We start from the raw sequence: 23,709 nt of genomic DNA on the forward strand, positions 1-23,709 counted from the left end.
GTAACATTAGGGATCACGCCAATGATGACTGCGGACCACGGCCGCTGTCACGTACGTCATGGTGGGTTAATCTGTTAATGGGTTAAGCGGCAGTATCTCTTAATTTGGCGCACCTTTAGCGGATTTGTCTTCAGACTGGTGTATGGCCATTGTAGCAGCAAACAAATCATGGCCTGAGGATACAGACCATTCTGACTTTAGGGCAGCGCTCCCTAACCTAGTGTATCTCAACCATGGTGCCTCCAGCTGTTGCAAAACTACAACTCTGTCCAGGCATGCTGGGAGTTGTAGTTTTGCAACAGCTGGAGGCACCATGGTTGGGAAACACTGCCCTAACCTGAGGTCCTCCAGCTGTTGCATGCTGGGAGTCATTATTTTGCTGGAGAGCTGCTTTAGGACCCCACGGATAAGACATTTCCATAGCAGATCCCATCAGTATTTGCATTAAAGGGGTACTCCGGTGTAAATTACTTCTATTAGAAAAATCTTAATCCTTCCAGTAATTAATGGCTGCTGAATACTAAAGAGGAAATTGTTTTCTTTTTGGAACACAGTGCTCTCTGCTGACATCATGACCACAGTGCTCTCTACTGACATCTTTGTCCATTTTAGGAACTGTCCAGAGCAGCATATGTTTGCTATGGGGATTTTCTCCTACTCTGGACAGTTCTTAAAATGGACAGAGATGTCAGCAGAGAGCACTGTGGTCATGATGTCAGCAGAGAGCTCTGTGCTGGTAATTCAGCAGAGAGCTCTGTGTTTTAAAAAGAAAAGAATTTCCTCTGTAGTATTCAGCAGCCATTAAGTACTGGAAGGATTAAGATTTTTTAATAGAAGTAATTTACAAATCTGTTTAACTTTCTGGCACCAGTTGATTTAAAAAAAAAAAAAAGTTTTCCACCGGAGTACCCCTTTAAGGGAACGATGCATGTGAAGTTATTACAGCAGGCCATGGGGACAGAAGTGGTGGATTAAGGGGGCAAGTTTTTTGTATTTTATGCTGCTTCTGGTATGTACACCATTATTTAAACATTCTGGAATCCCCCTTTAAGCCACACCCCATACCAATGTTTAAAGGGGTTCTCCAGTGCTTACACATCTTATCCCCTATGCAAAGGATAGGGGATAAGATGCCTGATCGCAGGAGTCCCGCTGCTGGGGACCCCCGGGATCATGCACGCGGTACCCCGTTTGTAATCAGTCCCCGGAGCGTGTTCGCTCCGGGTTCGATTACGGGCGACCACGGGGCCGGCGGCGTGTGACGTCACTCTCCGCCCCTCAATGCAAGCCTATGGGAGCGGGCGTGATAGCTGTCATGCCCCCTCTCATACGCTTGCATTGAGGGGCGAAGCGTGACGTCACACGGGGGGGCGGAGGCGTAACATCACACGCCGCCAGCCCTGTGGTCGCCCGTAATCAGACCCTGAGCGAACACGCTCCGGGGACTGATTACAAACGAGGTGCCGCGTGCATGATCCCGGGGGTCCCCAGCGGCGGGACTCCTGCGATCAGGCATCTTATCCCCTATCCACTCTGATACAGCACAGCATAGCCCAATTGTGGGCGGAGATTAGGAACTCCTCGCCCCCTTTACAGGTAGATTCGGGACATTTCTGTGACCACCTGCAAATATTCTGACACATGACAGAAACATGGCGGGAGATTTATCAAAACCTGTGGAGAGGCAAAGTTGCCCATAGCAACCAATCAGATCACTTCTTTCATTCTTAAGACCTGTGAAATATGAAAGAAGCGATCTGATTGGTTACTATGGGCAACTCTGCCTCTCCACAGGTTTTGATAAATCTCCCCCATGGAGTCCACCACCTGCACTATTTTTCTAGCACATTTACACCATTCCAAGAGGGGCCAAAACCACTACCCCCTACACTGCCACACTATGGAGGAGGGCTGCACCTCTCTCAGTCACCTCCTGCCCACAGGGGGCACTTACCTTAGGGAACCAAGCTTTCTTCTCCAGGTCCCATTCATACTCGGTGCCATCACTGGGGTCCTTGTAGATGAACGGGTCCTGTCCGTCCTCAGTCTTACGACTTTCGTACAGTTGCTGGAGCCGCAGCTGCTCATAAAACGCTTCGTTACTGTCCATGTCCTCGTCTAGTCCCCCCAAGGGGTTAACGGAGCTGTATACAAATAGTGCGCCTAATCCTAAACACCAAGAACGTAAGAGGAAGCCCCAGTGCTTTCCAGGTTCTCTGTACGCATGCGCGGCACAGGTCAGCTCGGGCGCATCCGTCGGTGACAGGCAAGCGCAGTCTTCGGATCCCTCGTGCGCAGGCGCCGCAAAAAAACGTCACGTGATCGAACAGTATAAGGGGGAGTGGTTTTCCGTCAGGCCTGCTAGTAGGTGGGGAGGAGAGTGCACGAGTGTGAGAGACTATTTCTCCTGCTCTTCAGCGGTAACAAGAGGGGAGTGGGGGAGAAAGTGAGGAGTACTGATGATCTATACATTATGAGTGCTGGAATGTTGATCTTTACATTATCAGTGATGGAGCGTGCTGATGATCTTTAAATTATGAGTGATGGGAGTGCTGATGACCTGTACATTATTAGTGATGAGGGCACGATCTGCTCGTTATGAATGATGGAGTGATGATAATATGTACAATATGGGTGATGAAGTGCTGATCTGTACATTACGAATGATGGGGCTACGGATAATCTGTACATTCTGAATGATGGAGGAATGGATGATCTGTCCATTAGTAATGATAGAGTGCTGATGATATGTACATTATGAGTGACATGCTGATTATTTGTACATTATGAGTGATGGAGTACTGATTGTATATTATGAGTGATGGAGTGCTGATTATCTGTACATTATGAGTGATGGAGTACTGATTGTCTGTATATTATGAGTGATGGAGTACTGATTGTATATTATGAGTGATGGAGTGCTGATTATCTGTACATTATGAGTGATGTAGTACTGATTGTCTGTATATTATGAGTGATGGAGTGCTGATTATCTGTACATAATGAGTGATCAAATTCCATTGCGTCCAGCCTGGCCCAAAGCTGTTCTGGGTATTAAAATTGGCATCAAAGTGGGCAGATGGCCATTTTTTTCATAGTTCAATTAAGTGACTGGTCTTTTTAAAGGGTTAAATGCCTTTGGACCACTGGTCTAACACTGCCAACACGAAGTGACGAATGCCCACATCAAACTCCATTGCGTCCAACCTGGCTCAAAGCTGTTCTGGGTATGAACATTAGTGATGAGCGGCAGGGGCCATATTCGTATTTGTGATATTTTGCGAATATATGGACGAATATTTGTCCTATGTTCGCGATATTCGCTATGTTCATTCTGTTTTTTTTTTTCCCATGCCAATATTCGGAATGAAATTCGCATAGTGCGCATGCGCAATTATATCACCTAAAAGAAGGGAGGGATCGGTGTCCAGTCTGGAAGTGCCAATATTCGTATAAATATTAGCATAAATTTGCATAAAAAAACACGAATATTCATCATTACCAATATATATCACTATATTGTAGATAATCACAAAGTGCCGATATTCGCGGTAAAAATTAGCATTTTGAATATTCGTACTCAACACTACTGAACATTGGGGGAGATTTATCAAAACCTGTCTAGAAGAAAAGTTGCTGAGTTGCCCATAGCAACCAATCAGATCGCTTCTTAAATTTTTCCGAGGCCTTTGCAAAAATTAAAGAAGCGATCTGATTGGTTGCTATGGGCAACTCAGCTATTTTTCCTCTGGACAGGTTTTGATAAATCTCCCCCATTGTGTTTTCCTAATTTCAATAAGTAATAATTCCAAAGGGTTATATGCGAATAGAAAAAGGAACTACAGCAAATAAGAAGCTGGCTGAATAAGAAACCAACTTAGACTTAAAGGGGTACTCCGGCGCTTAGACATCTTATCCCCTATCCAAAGGATAGGGGATAAGATGTCTAAGCGCCGGAGTACCCCTTTAAACAGGAATCTTTCTATAAGCAAACTCCGGAGATTAAGCCACTAACCTCTGTTGGTCTGTAGAGCATTGCGCCTGAACACTTACTCATATAATGCACTCCTAGAAAGTGTCAGCTCTGTGTGCAAAGATCTGGTCCTAGACATAGAGCGCGGACAGAAGTGACATCTCTGAGCCTCCTCTGCTCCAGACTCTCATCCTACAGTCGGCCAGTGTGTGACCACAGGAAGATGTAGTAAAGCTCAGTGCCCAGCAGGAGGCAGGGCCAGTATCTTTCAAATGTACTGCATTATATACAGTTTAAACCTCCTGCTGGACAAACGGTGGAATTACAGGCCCCTGTTAAAGTATGTATCACAGGTTGGGAACAGCTTAATATTGTGGGAAACTTCCAGGGATATTGACCCAAATATGGGGCTGTCCTGCAGGACCCGTGACGGCTAGGAGGTATGCAGAGGAGTGTGCAGAGAAACCAGAAAGCCAAAACTAGTAGGCACAGAGGGGGACATGTATCATTGCATTTAGACCATTTTTCACGTCTACAAATTTTGCGCAATTGCGCTTTTTTTGCATAGAGCTGCATTTTTCTTGGTGGACAGTTTTCTAAAGTTGTCACCAGTTTGGTCTACAGTACACCACCTAATCCAGTGGACTGGTATTTATCAATTGCGCAAAAAAAAAGTAGATGTTTTTTTTTGCGCAATTGCGCTTTTTTGCAAGTAAAGTAGTCTAAACCTAAGAGTGCTAGCAAGGACTCATAGAAAATGGCAGACGGTGGAAGATGCAGGTGGGGGATGCAGGAGCCGTCTCTCAGCACTGCCGAACTACAACTACTCCCATCATGGGACAGAATCTGTCCCATAATGGGAGTAGTTGTAGTACCACAGCGCTGAGAGACGCACATCCCCTGTCTGCGGGACTCTATTGTGACTGTTAGGACTACTACTCCCATCATGGACAGACTCTGTCCATGATGGGAGTTGTAGTCCTGGGGCTGAAGGACAGATCGCAGCAGGTCATTCTTCAGAGACCCGCTGCGATCTGCATTTATTAACTTAAAAAGCCGGCAGTATATGCGGCTCCACTGCGCTGCCCCTGGCTCCCGTATGCAGATGTCACGATTCATAATCCCCGCCTCCGGGAGAGGGGAGCTCTGATTGGTGTATAGTGGTGAATAGCTTTCCACCAATCAGAGCTCCTGTCTTCTGGCGGGGATTATGAATTGTGACAGGTCTATACAGGGGAGCGAGTGGAGCCGCTTCTACAGTATATAATTGTTATGTGTACTGTACCCCCCCCCCCCCCCAGACTAATACTGACCCCTTCTATAGTGAGCGCTGGGACCGCTGTGTGATTGACAGGTCCCCAGCGCAAGTGTCCGGCCCCACTGACCTTTATATGTTATAAATCTTTATGATACACACTGCCCGTCCTCCTCTTCATTCTTCTGATACCGGAGACGAGCGGCTTCTGCTTTCACTATAGTCAGAGCGCCCCATCTATAGACTATGATACAGAAGCCGCTCGTCTCCGGTATCAGAAGAATGAAGAGGAGGACGGGCAGTGTGTATCATAAAGATTTATAACATATAAAGGTCAGTGGGGCCGGACACTAGCGCTGGGGACCTGTCAATCACACAGCGGTCCCAGCGCTCACTTTACAGGGGGTCACTATTAGTCTGGGGGGTACAGTACACATAACAATTATATACTGTAGAAGCGGCTCCACTCGCTCCCCTGTATAGACCTGTCACAATTCATAATCCCCACCAGAAGACAGGAGCTCTGATTGGTGTATAGTGGTGAATAGCTTTCCACCAATCAGAGCTCCCCTCTCCCGGCGGCGGGGATTATGAATCGCGACATCTGTATACAGGAGGCGGCGGGGAGTGCAGTGTTGCCGCCGGCTTTTTATGTTAATAAATGCAGATCGCAGCGGGTCTCTGAAGAATGACCTGCTGCGATCTGTCCTTCAGCCCGAGGACTACAACTCCCATCATGGACAGAGTCTGTCCATGATGGGAGTAGTAGTCCTAACAGTCACAATACAGTTTCACAGCTGGGGGATGTGTAAGAGCCATCCCTCAGCACTGTGGTACTACAACTACTCCCATCATGGGACACAAAATTTCCCATGATGGGAGAAGTAGTCCAAGGGCAGACTGACGGATCTCAGGGGTCTCACTCTTGAGACCCCTTGCAACTTCTCCGCCCCTGCCCCCTAGTGATGACATCATTAGGGGGCGGAGCTTCACAGTCCAGGGCTGAAGCCAGGGTGGTAAGTATGGCTCTGTTCTCATTATGCGTTTTGCATAATGGGAACAGAGCCTTTTTGGCAGTGTGTTCCCAAACAGGGAGACTCCAGCTGTTGTTTACCTACAGCCCCCATGATGGGAGTTGTAGTTTAGCAACAATTGGAGGCTCCCTCTTTAGGAACACACTGCATTATGTGCGCTCTACCCAGGGGAAAGCGCCAAAAATGTACTGACCCATTTTTCGTGTTTTTATTTTCTTGTCATTTCAGATAAGTGAATGCAGAGGACTACCTGAGATTCGGTGGAGTGTGACGATGACTAGCATTTTTTTTATGTCAATAAAAGGGTTAACGAGGGCTGGGGGGAGTGTGTTTTTAAATCCATTTTTTATTTCATGTGTTGTGTTTTTTTTTTAATTGAAATTTCAGGCTTAGTAGTGGAAGCCGTCTTGTAGACGGAATCTATTACTAAGCTGGGCTTAGCGTTAGCCCCGAAAACAGCTAGCGCTAACCCCCAATTATTACCCTGGTACTCACCGCCACAGGGGTGCCGGGAAGAGCCGTTACCAACAGGCCCAGAGCATCAAAAATAGCGCTCCTTGGCCTGGGCGGTAACAGGCTGGGGTTATTTAGGCTGGGGAGGGCCAGTAACAATGGTCCTCGCCCATCCTGGTAATGTCAGGCTGTTGCTGATTGGTTGGTGTCTGATTGACACTGAAAATATGGGGAAGCCTATGTGTTGTTTTTTTTTGTAATAAAAAAAAGTGTGTGGTTCCCCATATTTTCAGTGTCAGTCAGACACCAACCAATCAGCAACAGCCTGACGTTACCAGGGTGGGCGAGGACCATTGTTACTGGCTCTCCCCAACCTAAATAACCCCAGCCAGGAGCGCTATTTTTGACACTCCAGGCCTGTTGGTACTGGCAACCCTGTGGCGGTGGGTAACGGGGTAATAATTGGGGGTTAGCGCTAGCTGTTTTTGTGGCTAACGCTAAGCCCGGCATTGAAAAAAAAAATGTATTTAAAAAAAAAAAAACACTCCCCTCACAGCCCTCATTAAACCTTTTATTGACATTAAAAAAAAAGCTGGTCATCATCGCAATACACTGAATCTGACGTAGTCCTCCCCATTCACGTATCTGAAATGAGAGAAAAAAAAGGTTAGGACATCATTTGCGATCTCACCTGGGGAGTGCGCCCATACTGCAGTGTGTAACAGGGAGCCTCCAATTGTTCTTGTCTGCCTACTGTATCCTGTATATACAGTCATCTATAGATGGCTGTATATACAGGAGAGCGCACAAAGATTTAACTCAGAGCTGCAGTGTGGGTTAACTCTTTCCTTGCTGGGCTCCTGTATAGTATACATGGATACACCATGCCCCCTGTATACTATACAGCGGGCGGAGGTAAGTAGTGATGCTCTGCACCCTGTATATGTATATGCTATACATCACTCCTCACCTCCTTACACTCCGTAGGGCGGGCGCTCTGCATCCGATCCATGGAGTAGTACCTGCAGTGAAAAAAATGCACACAGGGTACAAAAATGTTTGTTTCCGCACACCAGCAAAAATGCAAGAAAAAACACAAGGGGGGGAGATTAATCAAAACCTATGTAGAGGAAGAGCGGTGCAGTTGCCCATAGCAACCTATCAGATTGCTCCTTACATTTTTGTAAAGAAGCAATCTGATTGGTTGCCATGGGCAACTGCACTACTCTTCCTCTGTACAGTTTTTGATAAATCTCCCCCAAGAAAAAGCTGGGACCGTTTTTCAGGCGTTTTTGCTGGTGGACAAAAAAAAAACCTCAGTGGAATCCTGAAAAACAATAGAACAAAAGCCGAGCGTCCAGGATACACCACTATTCCTGTGAGGTGTAGAACAGGTCTACAAATAGAACTTTGTGGAGATTTAGACCATTGCACGAAATTTATCATGGGGCTTGCACAAGTTTGATAAATTTGGAGAAATTGCTCCAAATTTAGACCAACCAAAATGATCTACAAAAAACGTCTACCAACATCAACATTGATACATCTCCCCCAGAGACACTGAGGATTTGTTCTACTTACCAAGTTATATATAGCGCAGGCTATAAGAGTGCTACCCACAGCCAACAGATTTCTAGATTAGTGTAGGAGAGAAAGATAGAAGAAGCACCTGCCCTTGTACCCCACTGTGAGCAACAATCCCAGCATGGAACTACAACCCCCAGCAGATGTGGCCTTATACTTGGTTGATCCTTAGATGCCAACCGATTAAAACTTTTGACATGTGTCTGTCCCCCTCTGTGTATCATTATGTACCCCTCTTCTTTTTTTTTGGGATTGTGCTTGATAAAGGTTGCAACATGACCAAAATGTCGCTCCCTGCACCTCATGGCTATATTATCGTTCCTGCTGTCTGGATATCATAAAGTATTGGAATGTAAACACATTACCTATTATACACATTTCACTTTTGCATGAATTCATACGTGTGGGGTGCCATGGATTTACAAAGACACTGCCTTTGGGGCTGAAGAATTAGTCTACTCGAGCACCCACCATAACTACTTGTGTGTGCGGAGCGTTTCTCCACCAGAACGTCATCTATGACTTGTTCTTCAGCCTCCATAGAAAAAACTGACCGGCAGCTTCTGTTCTAATATACGAGCTGTATCCCCATCATTCTGCATTCAACACCCAATAATGAGAATGCAAAGGTTAGAAATCTTTGCTAATTTATTAAAAAGGAAAAACTAAAATATTGCACTGACATAAGTATTCATACCCTGTACAGTACTGAGCATCTTTGGGAATAATTATAGCCTTTAGTCTTCTTGGTTATGATACACCTAGATTAGTGAATTTCCTGTCATTCTTCTCTGCAGATCCTCTCAAGCTCTGTCAGGTTGGATGGGGACTGTCAGTGGAAGCCATTTTCAGTCTCAGTCTGAGAGATGTTCTATTGGGCTCTGTCTGGGCCATTCAAGGACATTCAAAGAGTTCTCCCTAAGCCGCTACTTTGTTGTCTTGGCTATGTGCTTAGCGTCATTGTCTTGTTAGAAAGTGAGCCTTAGGCCCAGTCTAAGGTTCAGAGCATTATGTATCAGGTTTTCATTCAAATATCTCGGTACTTTGCTTCATTCAGCTGTCCATCAACCCTGACCAGTCTCTCTGTGCCATCCTCTTTAAAACGCCCCACAGCATGATGCTGCCATCACCATGCTTCACTGTAGGGATGGTATTGGGAAGGTGCCTGGTTTCCTCCTGACATGATGCTTAGAATGGAGTCCAAGAAGTTTAATCTTAATTTCATAAGATCATAACATCTTGTTTTCCACAGTCTGAGAGTCTTTTAGGTGCTTTTGGGAAAACTGCAGACAGTTTTCATGTGTCTATTACTGAGGAGGGGCTGCTTTCTGACCACTCTGCCAAAAAAAACCTAGATTGTGGAATGCCGTGTTGCTGCATTTGTGACCTTCTGGAAGTTTCTACCATCTTTACACAGGATATTTGGAGCTCAGCCAGAGTGACCATTGTGTTCTTGGTCACCTCTTTTACCAAGGACCCGTTTCCCCAAATTGTTTGGTTGAGTGGCCAGCTCTAGGAAGAATTCTGGTTGTTCAAACCTTATTCCATTTTAAACGTATGAAGGTTTCTGTGCTTTCAGTGCATCAGTAGTGTTTTGTACCCTTTTCAGATTTGTGCCTCAACACAATCCTGTCTTTGAACTCTACAGGCAGTTCTTTAGCCCCCATGGCTTGGTTTTTGCTCTGCTGTAAAGCCTTATATAGACAGGGCTGTGTCTTTCCACATCTTGTCCAATCAACTGAATTTACCAGCGGTGACTCCAGTCAAGGGGCAATAAACATCTCAAAGATAATCAAGAGAAATAGGTGACCCCAGACCCCAGGTGTCATAGCAAAGGTTCTGAATACGAAATGTTAGATGTTCCTTTTTTTTTTATAAATTTGCAAAAAAAATTACTTTTTACTTTATCAAATGATTACATTTTGGAAAATGAAAGTGTTAGTGTCATTAATGTAAACTAAAAGCTCTTCGCTCCCTGGACAGCCACCCGACCCAACTCATTTACTGAACTGGAGAGGGGGCAGAAGAGGGCAACAAAGATAAATGTTTGGAGGAATTAGAGGACCAAGACAGGTTATCAAGTTTGGGGTTATTTAATGTGAAGAAAAGACGTCTTAGGGGTGATTTGATCACAATGTAGAAATATATGAAGGGACAGCACAGAGAATCTTTCTAGTGATCATTTTATAGTATCACCAAAGAAAAAATACCTCTGATAAAAAGGGCAATATAAAACGTAACTTTTACTGAGTAAGGCTAAAATATCCAATCATATAATATCAAAAAACAAAGGTAATATACACCCCCAAAATCAACAGTGTCACCCAAAAACCATGATACAAAAAAGTGGCACTCAAAAATATGCACTCTGGAGTGTTTCCGTAGAGATGTAATAAAGTACAAATGAATTTTGTCCCTTGATGTAGTGAAAGGAGGATAAATATGTAGATGACTATCCTTAATAATACTTAGTATGTAGAAAATAGAGGAGGGGGGTTAGATTCGATTCGTAACGGAGTCTAAGGTGTAGCGGAGTCTAAGGTGCCGTTGGTCTTCACCAGAGCCCGCCTCAAGGCAGGATGGGCTTACTGCGGCAGGCGACATCCAGGTCGCTACCCCCAACACGGCTCGACCATACAGGTAGCTGGGCAAGGCGAGGTATCGAAGGACAAGGCAGTAGCGTAGTCAAATGTAGCAGAAAGTCAAGGCAGGCGGCAAAGGTGCAGAGTCTAATAACGTAGCGGAAGGTCTGGATACACGGGAATGGCTAACAGGCTATAAGGGTCACTTAATCTCAGGCTAGGGGCAGTGAAGATCCGGCAGTGAAGTGTGGAAGGTGCAGGGACTTTATAAGGTAGTGTCAGGTGCAAACAGTAATTATGGGCATACTGGCCCTTTAAATTTCAGCGCTCCGGCACACATGCACCCTAGGAGATGGGGACGCGCGTGGAGCTGAGACATAGGAGAGGAGGCGGCAGTGGAACATGGTAAGTGACGTGCCGGGATTTGCATGCGGGCACGTGCCGCAATGAGAATCCCAGACCCGCCGGCAGATGGGGATACAGAGACTCTGCGCTCATGGTGGTTGCTTGCGGCCGGAGAGCAGAGCTCAACAGTTCTATTACAGGGAGGGACAGAGAGCATTGTGTTTCACAGAACAGCAGCAATTCAGCACAAGCACAAATCCTGCCTTGAAGCACTGATAGGGAAGTTAGTGAGAGAGAAAGTGCAATTTAGGGTGTAGTACACTTCGACTGTGTGCTGCAGCACTGGTGTGTACTGCTGGTGTTGTACACAAATACTTTTTTAAGCGTACTGTAGCACATTGTCCTTCCCTCATAAGTGCATACCACGTATGTACATCTAAGTGGTGTACTATTTTGTTCCTTTTAAAGTCTCAAGGGCCTAGATAATGTGAAAGGCCAAGCAAAAGTACACACCTGCTGGTGTTGTACACAAATACTTTTTTAAGCGTAGTGGAGCGTATTGTACTCCCCTCATATACGCACTAAGTATGTCAGGCAGAGAAGTGCCAGGACGTTCACAGAGGAGTGGCAGAGACCTAAATTCATCAGGCAGAGGTCGCAGCAGACTAGGGATGAGTAGCAGCAGGAGTCACAGCGAGAGGCCTGAGCTCCTGGTATCAGCTAGCGGTCGTGTTAACACGGTTATCCACTTAATCACAAGTGAAATCTGACACCCCCAGTCAACAGTCAGTGGGTTCCTCAGACACAAACCTCAGTTGGCATGGCCCGGGAGCAGTCCCTGTCCTCCCATTGCCTCTGTCCTATGCTGTTCCCCCCCACACAGAAGTATCTTATGCTGTGGGTTCAGCTCCACTATTTAGCGAGGACAATCTAGAGGACAGTCAGTAGCTACTGCCCAGCCAAGAAGTGGAGGAGACATGCACCACTTCCTCCATTAGTCAGGCAAGTAGTGATGAGGAGAGTGGCATGGGAGGTGGTGTTGCGAGCATTCAGGCTCCTGAACCAGACACTGTTGAGGAACCTAAGGGGGACATCAGTAACGTGCAGACACAACTCGATGATGAAGCCGATTGCACTTGGGAGCCGGGGGCAGAAGGGGCTTCTTCATCATCAGGAGAAGAGGGTTGCAGCTGGCCAGTGAGGCAGCAGCAGAGCCAGCAGGGTGGTAGCATGGTTGGCAGTCAGTATGTAACATAGTTAATAAGGTTGGAAAAAGACCAGAGTCCATCAAGTTCAGCCTATATCCCTAATGAGTCCCTACTGAATTGATCCAGAGGAAGGCTAAAAACCCTCATACTAGAGGTAGAAATTCCTTCCTGACTCCAAATATGGCAGTCAGAATAAATCCCTGGATCAACTTCCTGTCCTTATAAATCTAGTATACATAACCAGCAATGTTATTACTCTCCAAAAATGCATCCAGACCCCTTTTGAATTCTTTTACAGAGTTCCCCTCTGGAAGAGAGTTCCATAGTCTCACTGCTCTTACAGTAAAGAACCCGCATCTGTGCTGGTCTAGAAACCTTCTTTCCTCAAGATGTAGAGGATGCCCCCTTTTTATAGATACAGTCCTGGGTATAAATAGATATCAGTCCCCTGATATATTTATACATAGTTATTAGGTCACCCCTACGCCTTCTGGTGGCAGAAGTGGAAAGTCTGGAGCCAAACGTGCCCGGGGTAGACCACTTGCTTCGCAGCAACCTACCTTCCCAGGAGGTAGTGAAAAAGGGGTTCCTGGAGTTGGCGTGAGTAGCAGTCAATCAGTGCGGACTGTTGGTGGGAAAATCAGCTACTCGGTAGTGTGGCAGTTATTCATCAAGCATCAGGAGGAGGTTAACATGACCAAATGCAAGATATGTTAGCAGACGGTGAAGCATGGCCAGGATCCCAATGTTGGCACCACGGCCCTGCAGTGTCACCATGAAGCGGCCTGGGAGAACCGTGGCTCCGATGTGGTGGTTCAGCCTGCTGCATCACCCAGTGGCACACCGCTCCCTGTTTCAGCCAGCCAAGGCTCCACCACCTCAGCCGAAGGGAGCTGTGTGTCATACCCATCTTCTGTCGCTCCAGATGCTCCTGCTCCTCCTACTTCAAGTCAGTCATTCCGCCAGCAATCCAACAGCGAAGCCATGTCCAAGAGACAACAGTATGTGCCCAGTCATCTAACGGCGCAGAAGCTGAATGTGCTCCTGTCCAAGTTGCTGGTGCTGCAGTCCCTCCCTTTTCAAGTGGTGGATTCTGCACCTTTCAGGGAACTGATTGCTTGTGCCGAGCCGAGGTGGAGAGTCCCAAGCCGTCATTTCTTTAAGATGGCAGTACCAGCCCTGCACAGTTTTGTGGAACAGAGCCTGTGTACCAAAGTGCACGGCAGTGCTGACGTGTGGAGTTGTAACTACGGTAAGGGACAATACATATCCTTTACGGCCCACTGGGTGAATGTGGTTCCTGCACAACAACAACAGCAGCTTTGACAGGTCACGCCGCTTCCGTTTCCACGCTCTCAGGCTGTTGGTCCTGTGACAGTGTGCGACTCCGCCTCCTCATCCTCCACCATGTCCTCAGCCTCCACCATGTCCTCAGTGCCCCTCCAGCAAACCATGTGTACAGGACACAGCAGTGTCATGCTGTTCTTCACATGATTTGCCTTGGCGAACGGAGTCTCACAGGGCAGGAACTGCTAAAAGTCATTCATAAAGAAATCGAATCATGGCTTACTCCACGAAAACCTGAAATGGGAACCATGGTGACTGACAACGGGAAGAACATCTTGTCTGCGCTGTGACAAGGAAGCCTGAGCCATGCGCCCACGTGTTCAATCTGGTTGTCAAGCGGGGCCCTCTGCTCACCTTCCACTGCCTTGGTTGCTGGGGAAGGGTGGGGTGGCAGGAACAGTACCAGCTCCATCAGCAGCAGCCTGAGTCTACAGTCGTTGATGAGTAGCTTTCTTCACCCACATATTGAAGCAACTCATCAGCAATAGGTAGACCTGGAGCAGGACCTGAACCAGCAGGGGGTGGCATACCTTGACATGACCATGCCAACACACCTTGAAGATCCGCTGGACTTCTGGGCAGCCAAACTTGATTTGTGTCTGCAACTAGCAGAGTTTGCCCTGGAAAAGCTGTCCTGCCCGGCCAATAGTGTGCCAGCAGAGCGGGTGTTTAGTGCGGCGGGGGCCAAAGGCGAACTCGTCTATGCACAAAAAATGTGGAGAGACTGACCTTTGTGAAGATGAATCAGGCATGGATCAGCCAGGATTTCCACCCACCAATGCCTGATGCATCAGAGTAGATTGACCATGGTGCCACACCAACACTTCACAACTATGGATAGTGCAAAACATGTTTAACCCCTTAAGCACCGAGGGTTTTTCGGTTTTTGCATTTTCGTTTTTTCCTTCTTGCCTTTAAAAAAATCATAACTCTTTCAATTTTGCACCTAAAAATCCATATGATGGCTTATTTTTTGCGCCACCAATTCTACTTTGTAATGACATCAGTCATTTTGCCCAAAAATCTACGGCGAAACGTTAAAAAAAAATCATTGTGAGACAAAATTGAAAAAAAAAAATTGCAGTTTTGTAAATTTTGGGGGCTTCCGTTTCTACGTAGTGCATTTTTCGGTAAAAATGACACCTTATGTTTATTCTGTAGGTCCATACGATTAAAATGATACCCTACTTATATAGGTTTGATTTTGTCGTACTTCTGGAAAAAATCATAACTACATGCAGGAAAATTAATACGTTTAAAATTGTCATCTTCTGACCACTATAACTTTTTTTTTTTTCCGTGTATGGGGCGGTATGAGGGCTCAATTTTTGCGCCGTGATCTGAAGTTTATAGCGGTTCCATTTGCATTGATAGGACTTATTGATAATGATTCATGATTCATTGATTCATTTTTTCATGATATAAAAAGTGACCAATAATGCACTATTTTGGACTTTGGAATTTTTTTGCGCGTACGCCATTGACCGTGCGGTTTAATTAATGATATATTTTTATAATTCGGACATTTCTGCGATACTATATATGTTTATTTTTATTTACACTGTGTTTTTTTCTGGGAAAAGGGGGGTGATTCAAACTTTTAATAAGGAAGGGGTTAAATGATCTTTATTCATTTTTTTGCACTTTTTTTTTGCAGTGTTATAGCTCCCATAGGGACCTATAACACTGCACACACTGATCTTTATCATTGATCACTGGTTTCTCATAGGAAACCAGTGATCAATGATTCTGCGCTTGACTGCTCATGCCTGGATCTCAGGCACTGAGCAGTCATTCGGCGATCGGACAGCGAGGAGGCAGGAAGGGATCCTCCAGCTGTCCTGTAAGCTGTTCGGGATGCCGCGATTTCGCTGCGGCTATCCCGAACAGCTCCCTGAGCTAATCGGCATGCTTTCACTTTCACTTTAGACGCGGCATTCAAGGGTTAATAGCATGCGGCACCGCGATCAATGCCGTGCGCTCTTAGCCACCGGGCCCGACCCACTGTGACGCGGGGCCACGCCGTGGCCCCGTGTTATAGATCGGGAGCGGACACATGACGTACCGGTACGTCATGTGTCCTTAACGGGTTAAGGTGCTGCTCCCCAGTTACAGACATTCCTCTACACCCCTATTAAGGCTCTCTGTAGGTCAGAAATAGCCATTTTTAATAGTAATAATTTTTCAAAAATTCGCTCATCTCTAGTCTTAATGAATACCTTTCATTTATCTCTTTTATTTAGATCCTTCTGGCCTATGAGCACAACCCCACTATACATAAGTATTTGTATTACCTTGTTGTACTATCCTATTGTAGTATCCTCTTCTATAGGAACAGCCCAGTGATTGACTATAAAGTATATCTAATTTTTCCTGATTGAGCTGTTGTTTTCTATCTTTACGATATCCTATATCTTTGCGCTTAACAAAGAGATATCATTCATTATTATCATTGTGGGAAGGATATTTCTATCTGTATCATATAATGCCTACCCATTAGTACCTCCCTGCCCTTTTTTTTAGCTGCCTGTTTTGAGTATTATTTATAGAAATCATCATATAAAGTTTTGCATACTAGATTGGCATGCACCATAATTATAACAGCACAACATCAACTAGCTGTGATAATATTAGTTAATAGTATGTACAGTGGGGATCAAAAGTTTGGGCACCCCAGGTAAAAATTTGTATTGATGTGCATAAAGATGCCAAGGAAAGATGGAAAAATCTCCAAAAGGCATCAAATTACAGATTAGACATTCTTATAATGTGCCAACAAAAGTTAGTTTTTTTTCCATCATTTACACTTTCAAAATAACAGAAAACAAAAAAATGGTGTCTGCAAAAGCTTGGGCACCCTGCAGAATTTATAGCATGCATTGCCCCCTTTGCAAAGCTGAGACCTGCCAGTGTCATGGATTGTTCTCAATCATCATCTGGGAAGACCAGGTGATGTCAGTCTCAAAGGTTTTAAATGCCCAGACTCATCTGACCTTGCCCCAACAATCAGCACCATGGGCTCTTCTAAGCAGTTGTCTAGAAATCTGAAACTGAAAATAGTTGACACTCACAAAGCTGGAGAAGGCTATGAGAAGATAGAAAAACATTTTCAGATGTCAATATCCTCTGTTCGGAATGTAATTAAGAAATGGCAGTCATCAGGAACAGTGGAAGTTAAAGCAAGATCTGGAAGACCAAGAAAAATATCAGACAGAATAGCTTGCAGGATTGTGAGAAAAACTATTCAAAACCCATGTTTGACTGCACAATCCCTCCAGAAAGATCTAGCATACACTGGAGTTGTGATACACTATACCACTATGAAGAGATACTTGTACATATATGGTCTTCATGGAAGAGTCATCAGAAGAAAACCTCTTCTACGTCCTCACCACAAAAATCAGTGTTTGAACTTTGCAAATGAACATATAGACAAGCCTGATGCATTTAGGAAACAAGTTCTGTGGACCGATGAGGTTAAAATTAAACTTTTTGGCTGGAATGAGAAAAGGTATGTTTGGAGAAGAAGGGGAACAGAATTTAATGAATCAAAATCCACGGGGGATTACATCAAGAGGTGTAAACTGAAGGTTTTGCCATGGCCTTCACAATCTCCTGACCTCACCATAATTGAAAATCTATGGATAGACCTTAAAAGAGCAGTGTGTGACAGACAGCCCAGAAATCTCAAAGAACTGGAAGACTTTTGTAAGGAACAATGGGCAGATAGATACCTCAAACAAGAATTGAAAGACTCTTGGCTGGCTACAAAAAGCGTTTACAAGCTGTGATTCTTGCCAAAGGGGGCAGTACAAGATATTAACTCTGCAGGGTGCCCAAACTTTTGCAGATGCCATTTTTTTGTTTTCTGTTATTTTGAATGTGTAAATGATGGAAATAAAATCTAACTTTTGTTGGCATATTTTAAGAATGTCTAATCTGTAATTTGATGCCTTTTGGAGATTTTTCCATCTTTCCTTGGCTTTTTTATGCACATTAATACAAATTTTTACCTGGGGTGCCCAAACTTTTGATCCCCACTGTATACTAATACTGACTAATTCGGAGGAAAAGAAGCACAGTTTTTGTATTTGATTCCTTCCAAATAAAATTCATTGCAAAAAAATGTCTGAAGGAACCCTAAGGCTGATGTATAAAATGCAAATCTTAATAAATCTGCTCCAATTAATGACCCCCCCTCCCCACCTTACCAAAAGCTCTATTAAAAATCATGACAACACAACAACTTGTCTGACTGCCATATCTACTATAATGCTATATAACATGAAACACAATATAGATATAAAACAACATAGATACAAAATCACATAAATATAATATATAAATAAAATATATGTACTACAGAAAACACTTACAAAAACAATAGAAAACACTAGGAAAATCCCTACACTAAAACTGTCCCCACACCACCCCTTCTGTACATGGGTCAGAGTGCATACCGTTCGTACAGTTCACAAAGTCCAGTCCTTAACTGACCCATGTCAAGTCCCAAATCGAAACACCACCCACAAATACACCCTCCCCACCTAGCACTCCTCCCAACCAACGTATACAAAATCTTATACTCACTGAACCACAACCCCATTTAGGCCCAAATTTGGTGCCTATAAGCCCTTCATACCATATCAGCTTAAAACAAAGCAAAAAGCTAGCGTGCGCATGCATTAGCCCACCACCAGGAAGAAGGATGGCAGGCTTGATACATCAAAACAATTTTAAACTCTTTCCCTAAATCCCCCTACAATTCTCCCTAATTATAATCAAAATAAAGGTACTCTACCCAAAAGGTCTAGTACCTAGGACATATCAAATGAAAACCCTCTCCACAGGAGAGAAGCCCTACTGGTACCAAGACTGACATACTCTAAAGATCTCTTCATACTCTTCAGACCTACACCTCGGAGAAGACTTTCTGCTGTGTAGACACTAAACATCATGTGTTCCATGTGTGGTACCTAACCACTAAACTGACAAGAAACAAAGTGCCCCGATCTGGGCCACCCAGGTTCCTGAATGCCCCATAGGCTCACTCCGGATAGGTAAGGTCGCCAAGTTGACTCCAGCCGATGGAAGTGCCCACCCGGTTGTAAACCCCTATGTTAAAGGGACAATGAAGCAGGAAGTGGTCCTTGCTTTCCAGCATGTCCCCGCACTTCTCGAGGACATCCCTGATCGTCAGAGTTCCTGTACAACAGGTTGTAGATTACACATAGCTTCCCTTGAAAGCAGCGCCAGACCAAGTCCGAAAACTTCTGGGGGATCCTTTTCATGTTTAAAAGATACAACCCCACCCTCAGATCCTGACCTGGGCAGTCGCTGAGTGCCAGAGGCTTCTGGAAGTGGGTCAACAGAACCCGTTTGTCAAGGAACTGCCTTGACTGGGTCCTGATCTCCCACACTCCAAGACCCCACCTACATATCGCCTTCAGAGTCAGGGTAGCGTAAGCCGAAGATATCCATGGGGCATATGGAGGTCCTTCACTTGCCCTACTCTCTCCCATTCCTGGAAGAAAGACCGAAACCATTCCCTTCAGGAGAGTACCCACGGAGGAGCACTCTCTTTCCAGAGGTTTGCGATGTTAGCTTTCAAGAAGGTGTTCGTTAAGAACACCACAGGGTTTACCATAGATAAACCTCCTAGTCTCCTCGTGCAGTTGTTAACCTCCCTCTTGACTAGGTTCAACCTGTTCCCCCATAACAGTTGGAAACACAGGCTGTAGATCCTAGTGTAGTAAGCCTCTGGCAAGATAGATAAACAAGGGGAGCAGGTACGATTTGATCAGGTGTACCCTTTCCCTGAGGGTCATAGACAACCCTGGAGCTTACCATCTCAGTTTTTGGTGGGATAGTCATTCTGGCTGAATGTAATGCCTAAGACTTTTGCTGATTCTTGGGGCCCTGGAAGGGTGTCCGGGAGATCAAATGTGGGATCTCCCCCTCCTAGCCAGAGACTTTCACACTTATCCCGGTTGATCTTAGACCCAGACTCCTCCGAGTAGCGGTCCACCTCCAACATCACCACATCGACCTCCTCCCTTGAGGAGATGAAAATAATGACATCGTCATTGTACGCCACCACCCTCTGGATGGCCTCCGGCTCTACCAGACTCATCCCAACTCCCGCCAATGGTCCGCGACTCACCCTCCTAAGGAGAGGATTGATCGCGAACACATATAAAAGTGGGCTCAAAGGCCAACCCTGACAGACTCCGGACCCCACCTTAAAAGAGCGGCCAGACCAACCATTCACCAGCGGGAAACTCTCTGCCCCTGCATACAAGATCTTAACTAAATTAACCAAACTACTTGGTAAGCCATATCTCAGGAAGATGGACCAGAGGTACTCGGGGTTCACCCTATCAAATGCTTTGGCCTGATCCAAGGACAGCAAGTACCCCTTCCAGAGACCTGCATTACTCTGCTCCACTGCCTCCCAGACACCGAGGACAGCACTTAAGGTGCTTCAGCCTGGAACAGAGAAGTGCTGGGCCCCCGAAAGGAGCGGGGTGCAAACTTCAGCAGCCAATTAAACAGTATCTTGGCCAGAAGCTTCCTGTCCATATTGAGAATAGCTATGGGCATCCAGTTCTCAATGCGGCTCGGATCTTTACCCTTTGACTGGGCCGACCTCCTCATTGACTTTGGCAGAGTGCCCGAGGAGAGACACTCATTAAATACCTCAGTCAAGGGGGGAGCTAAAGACTCCTTAAAGGTCCTGTACCACTCGGATATTAAGCCATCCGGACCTGGCGACTTCTTAGGGGCAAAACATCTTCTTCTGCCAAAACATCAAGAGAAGGGTCTACCCCTTGCTCAGGAATGGTTTCAGCCAGGAAAGCCGACATCCTGTTTCGATCTAGATCCTTCCTTCCCAAGAGGTGCGAGTAGAAGGATCTGACGACCTCCAAGATCCCTGATCTGGACCGATTCAGAGATCCAATACTATCAATCAGTCCTGAAATGATTTTACTACTCACTGACATCTTACAGTTTCTCAGGATAGAAGGGGAAAAAAACTCTGGATCCTCGGCGCCACCCGTTGCAATAAACTTCAGAAGTCACTGGTACAATTAAAATTTTCTTTATTCACCTATGTCAGACGCGTTTTGAGGTTTAGGATACCTCAAGGTCATTGAGAAAGAGGTATCCTAAACCTCGAAACGCATCTGACATAGGTGAATAAAGAAATTTTTTATTGTACCAGTGACTTCTGAAGTTTATTGCAACGGGTGGCGCCGAGGATCCAGAGTTTTTTTCCCCTTCTATCCTGATTATCTACTATCGAGTGAGGCTGCCACCTCCTCGACATCTCTGGATGGCTGCACTGTTACTTCCACACCTAGACAATCCAGGTTGCTGCATGCCTAATGCAACCAGGCAAGGTGAGTGGTTATTGCATATACCGCTCACTCTAAATATTTACTGATCAAACGTACTGCCCTATGAGAGCTCTGTCTTTTTTTCATTCTTATAGAGTACATCTTACAGTTTCTGTAAAGGTCAGGTGAGTGGTACCTCCCGTAATCCCTATCAAAAGCCAAAAGATGTGAGCCTAGGACAACGGCAAAAAGGGTGCCCGAGGACACCACACAGGTGGCACCGGATCTGCCTACAGGATGCGGCCAGATGATCCACCCTACCACACAGAGCACAGACCTGCACAGTACAGGCTGCACTAAAATGGGTGGGGCTGCCACACCTGTGACTGACATTAGGCTGCCCCTGGTTGAAGAACTGGATCCCATCACGTCCAAGGAAGGCAGCTGATGGAATGTGGGCAACCGTACTCCCTGAACGCTTGAGTTTGACAGAAAATGTCCAGGCCCCGGACCAGATCCCGTGCTCATCAAGTTTTTCTTGGGCATGTCCGTCACATGCCCATACCGTCCGAGCCAGGTCATGATGTCATAACAAGAAAGCGACTCTTTATGAGTCAAAACCGTCACTTTCTCCATCGAGTTCTGACGGGAAATCGCCTTTATGGTGAAATCCCACCAGCCGGGCTCGCTCTTTGCCACTTCGTAGTTCGACCAGAACAGTTTAAGACCCTCTTGCCAAATGAAACTGACGTCAAACTCGGACGAACAGTAGGGGTGAATCAGGGCAAAGATGTCACTCTCCCTGAATTCCATCTGGGGGAGGAGCTGAGCTACTTTAGCACGAGGTGGGCATGCATCCTTGCCCCTCCAAATCAGACGGACCACATTCCTACAGGTATTGTCCTGCCCAGGTATCAGGAGAGACCAGACCACCTCCCCATTCTGCTCTCGGAAAGCCCCCAAACCATGCCTCTCTATCCAGAAAGACAGGTCGACCTCACCCCTCCCCTCTACTTGGACAGGTAGAGGGGACAGGTGGATCTCACCCCTCCCCTCCGACCTTTCGCCCCTACGTAGAGCCTCCAGGAGGCGCTGTTGCAAATAGCCTCCAGAGCCGGACAGAGACATTAGCATAGCTCCTAGCAGCAAACACTACCGGTGGGGCAGCCGGACAAGATCCAGACCCACCAATACCACCATTCACACCACTACTCCCATTATCTTTCTTTCCATTCATACCACTACTACTTCCACCATCATTCACTCCACTGACACTCCCACATACACTCCTCTCATCCACAGCACTACTACACCCATCATTCTCACATCCTGCACCCTCAGTGTCCTGCCTAATAGACCCTGGGCTCACTGGGACTTGTAGTATTGCTGACCTTAGTACAGTCTTTTGTGCTGGCTTAGCTGATGGGGTCGATGCTTATGGCTCCTCCTCCATGGGTCATGGGACTTTCCAAGCGCTGGGGCTGCCACTCCGAGCGCACCCCAGCGCCAGCGCTTGGTTTTGCCCGACCACATGGGCTCTGCAGCTGATCCTGGTCCCTGGACACTCCCCCCCCCCCACAGGGGAGTGCCCGCAGAGCACACTGTACTCAGAGGACCACCCCCCGAGCACACGGACCCAACGCTCACCACTGCTGGAAACCGGACACTTCCCCCCCTCACTGGGGAGTGTCCCACAGCGCCAGCACTGCCGGCAACAGACGGGGAACCACTCCCCACCACACAGGCCGCCACATCATCATGCTTTGGCACCTGGACACTCCCCCCTCTCACAGTGGAGTGTCCCGCAGCGCTCAGGGAACCGCTCCCAGAGCAAATAGCCTGTGGCACTTGGACACGCCACCCTGGAGCGGTCCTGCAGCGCCAGAACTGCCCACCATAAGCCCATCCTGCCCTTCCCTACCGGCAGGACGGGTAGGCTTCACATCTATTGGGTCTACAGCCATCTCTGACGCCATGCTGTACCCCCCATGCTGGGTCTGGGGGGGCCCAGCAGCCTAAACCAGCTTCGCAGCTGGTCCAGCCTGCTAGAAAGGAAAAACACATACTGAACTGTTTCCTGGGTCTTCTTTGCTTTCTTCTTTACTGCCACATCCTCACACAGACTCACTCTCCACATCATCCTCCTCACTCTCACTAAATGGTAGCGCCACCTGTGCCGGTTCGATGTAGCTGTCCTGGGTGGTCTTGGTGGTCTGAGTGTCACATGAAGTAGGGACCGGCACAGCCTCTTCCTCCGCAATTTGTACACTTTCCTTTCCCTCCATCTTCCTCTCCTCCTCCTTAACTCCTTCACTTCCATCCTCACTTTCTTCACCGCCATCACTCTCCCCATCATCCACTCCCACCTTCACCTTACCTGGGGATTTCATGGCAGCAAACCTATCTTCATTTTCCAGCTTCTCCCTGAAGAGACCGCTCCCTTCCAAAATCTCTGCCCTCCTCTCCACCAGCTTTGCGATCTCAGCCTTCAGGGATGTAATTCTTTTCTTTACCTCAGGCTTATTCCTTTTGTACCCTGTGCTTGCTAGATTCTGAGCCCCACGCAGGTCCTCTCTTGCCAACCTGAG

The 23,709-nt window shown here is 46.4% G+C and overlaps 1 protein-coding gene across 1 annotated transcript in view; it reads right to left on the bottom strand.

Annotated features, from left to right (window-relative positions):
• The window catches only part of HTATSF1 (HIV-1 Tat specific factor 1), a 77,633-nt gene extending 54,227 nt beyond the window's left edge, over positions 1-23,406 (bottom strand). Inside the window, exons 1-2 of the mRNA XM_056541348.1 lie at positions 23,250-23,406; positions 1,955-2,304 (exon numbers count right to left, since the gene is read on the bottom strand). Coding sequence (XP_056397323.1) covers positions 1,955-2,304; positions 23,250-23,406 — 507 coding nt within the window. The remainder of the gene's footprint in view (positions 1-1,954; positions 2,305-23,249) is intronic.
• Between the last annotated feature and the right edge of the window lie 303 nt (positions 23,407-23,709).

Source organism: Hyla sarda, chromosome 9 (genome assembly GCF_029499605.1).
Source record: "Hyla sarda isolate aHylSar1 chromosome 9, aHylSar1.hap1, whole genome shotgun sequence".
In the NCBI taxonomy this organism is placed as follows: domain Eukaryota; kingdom Metazoa; phylum Chordata; class Amphibia; order Anura; family Hylidae; genus Hyla; species Hyla sarda.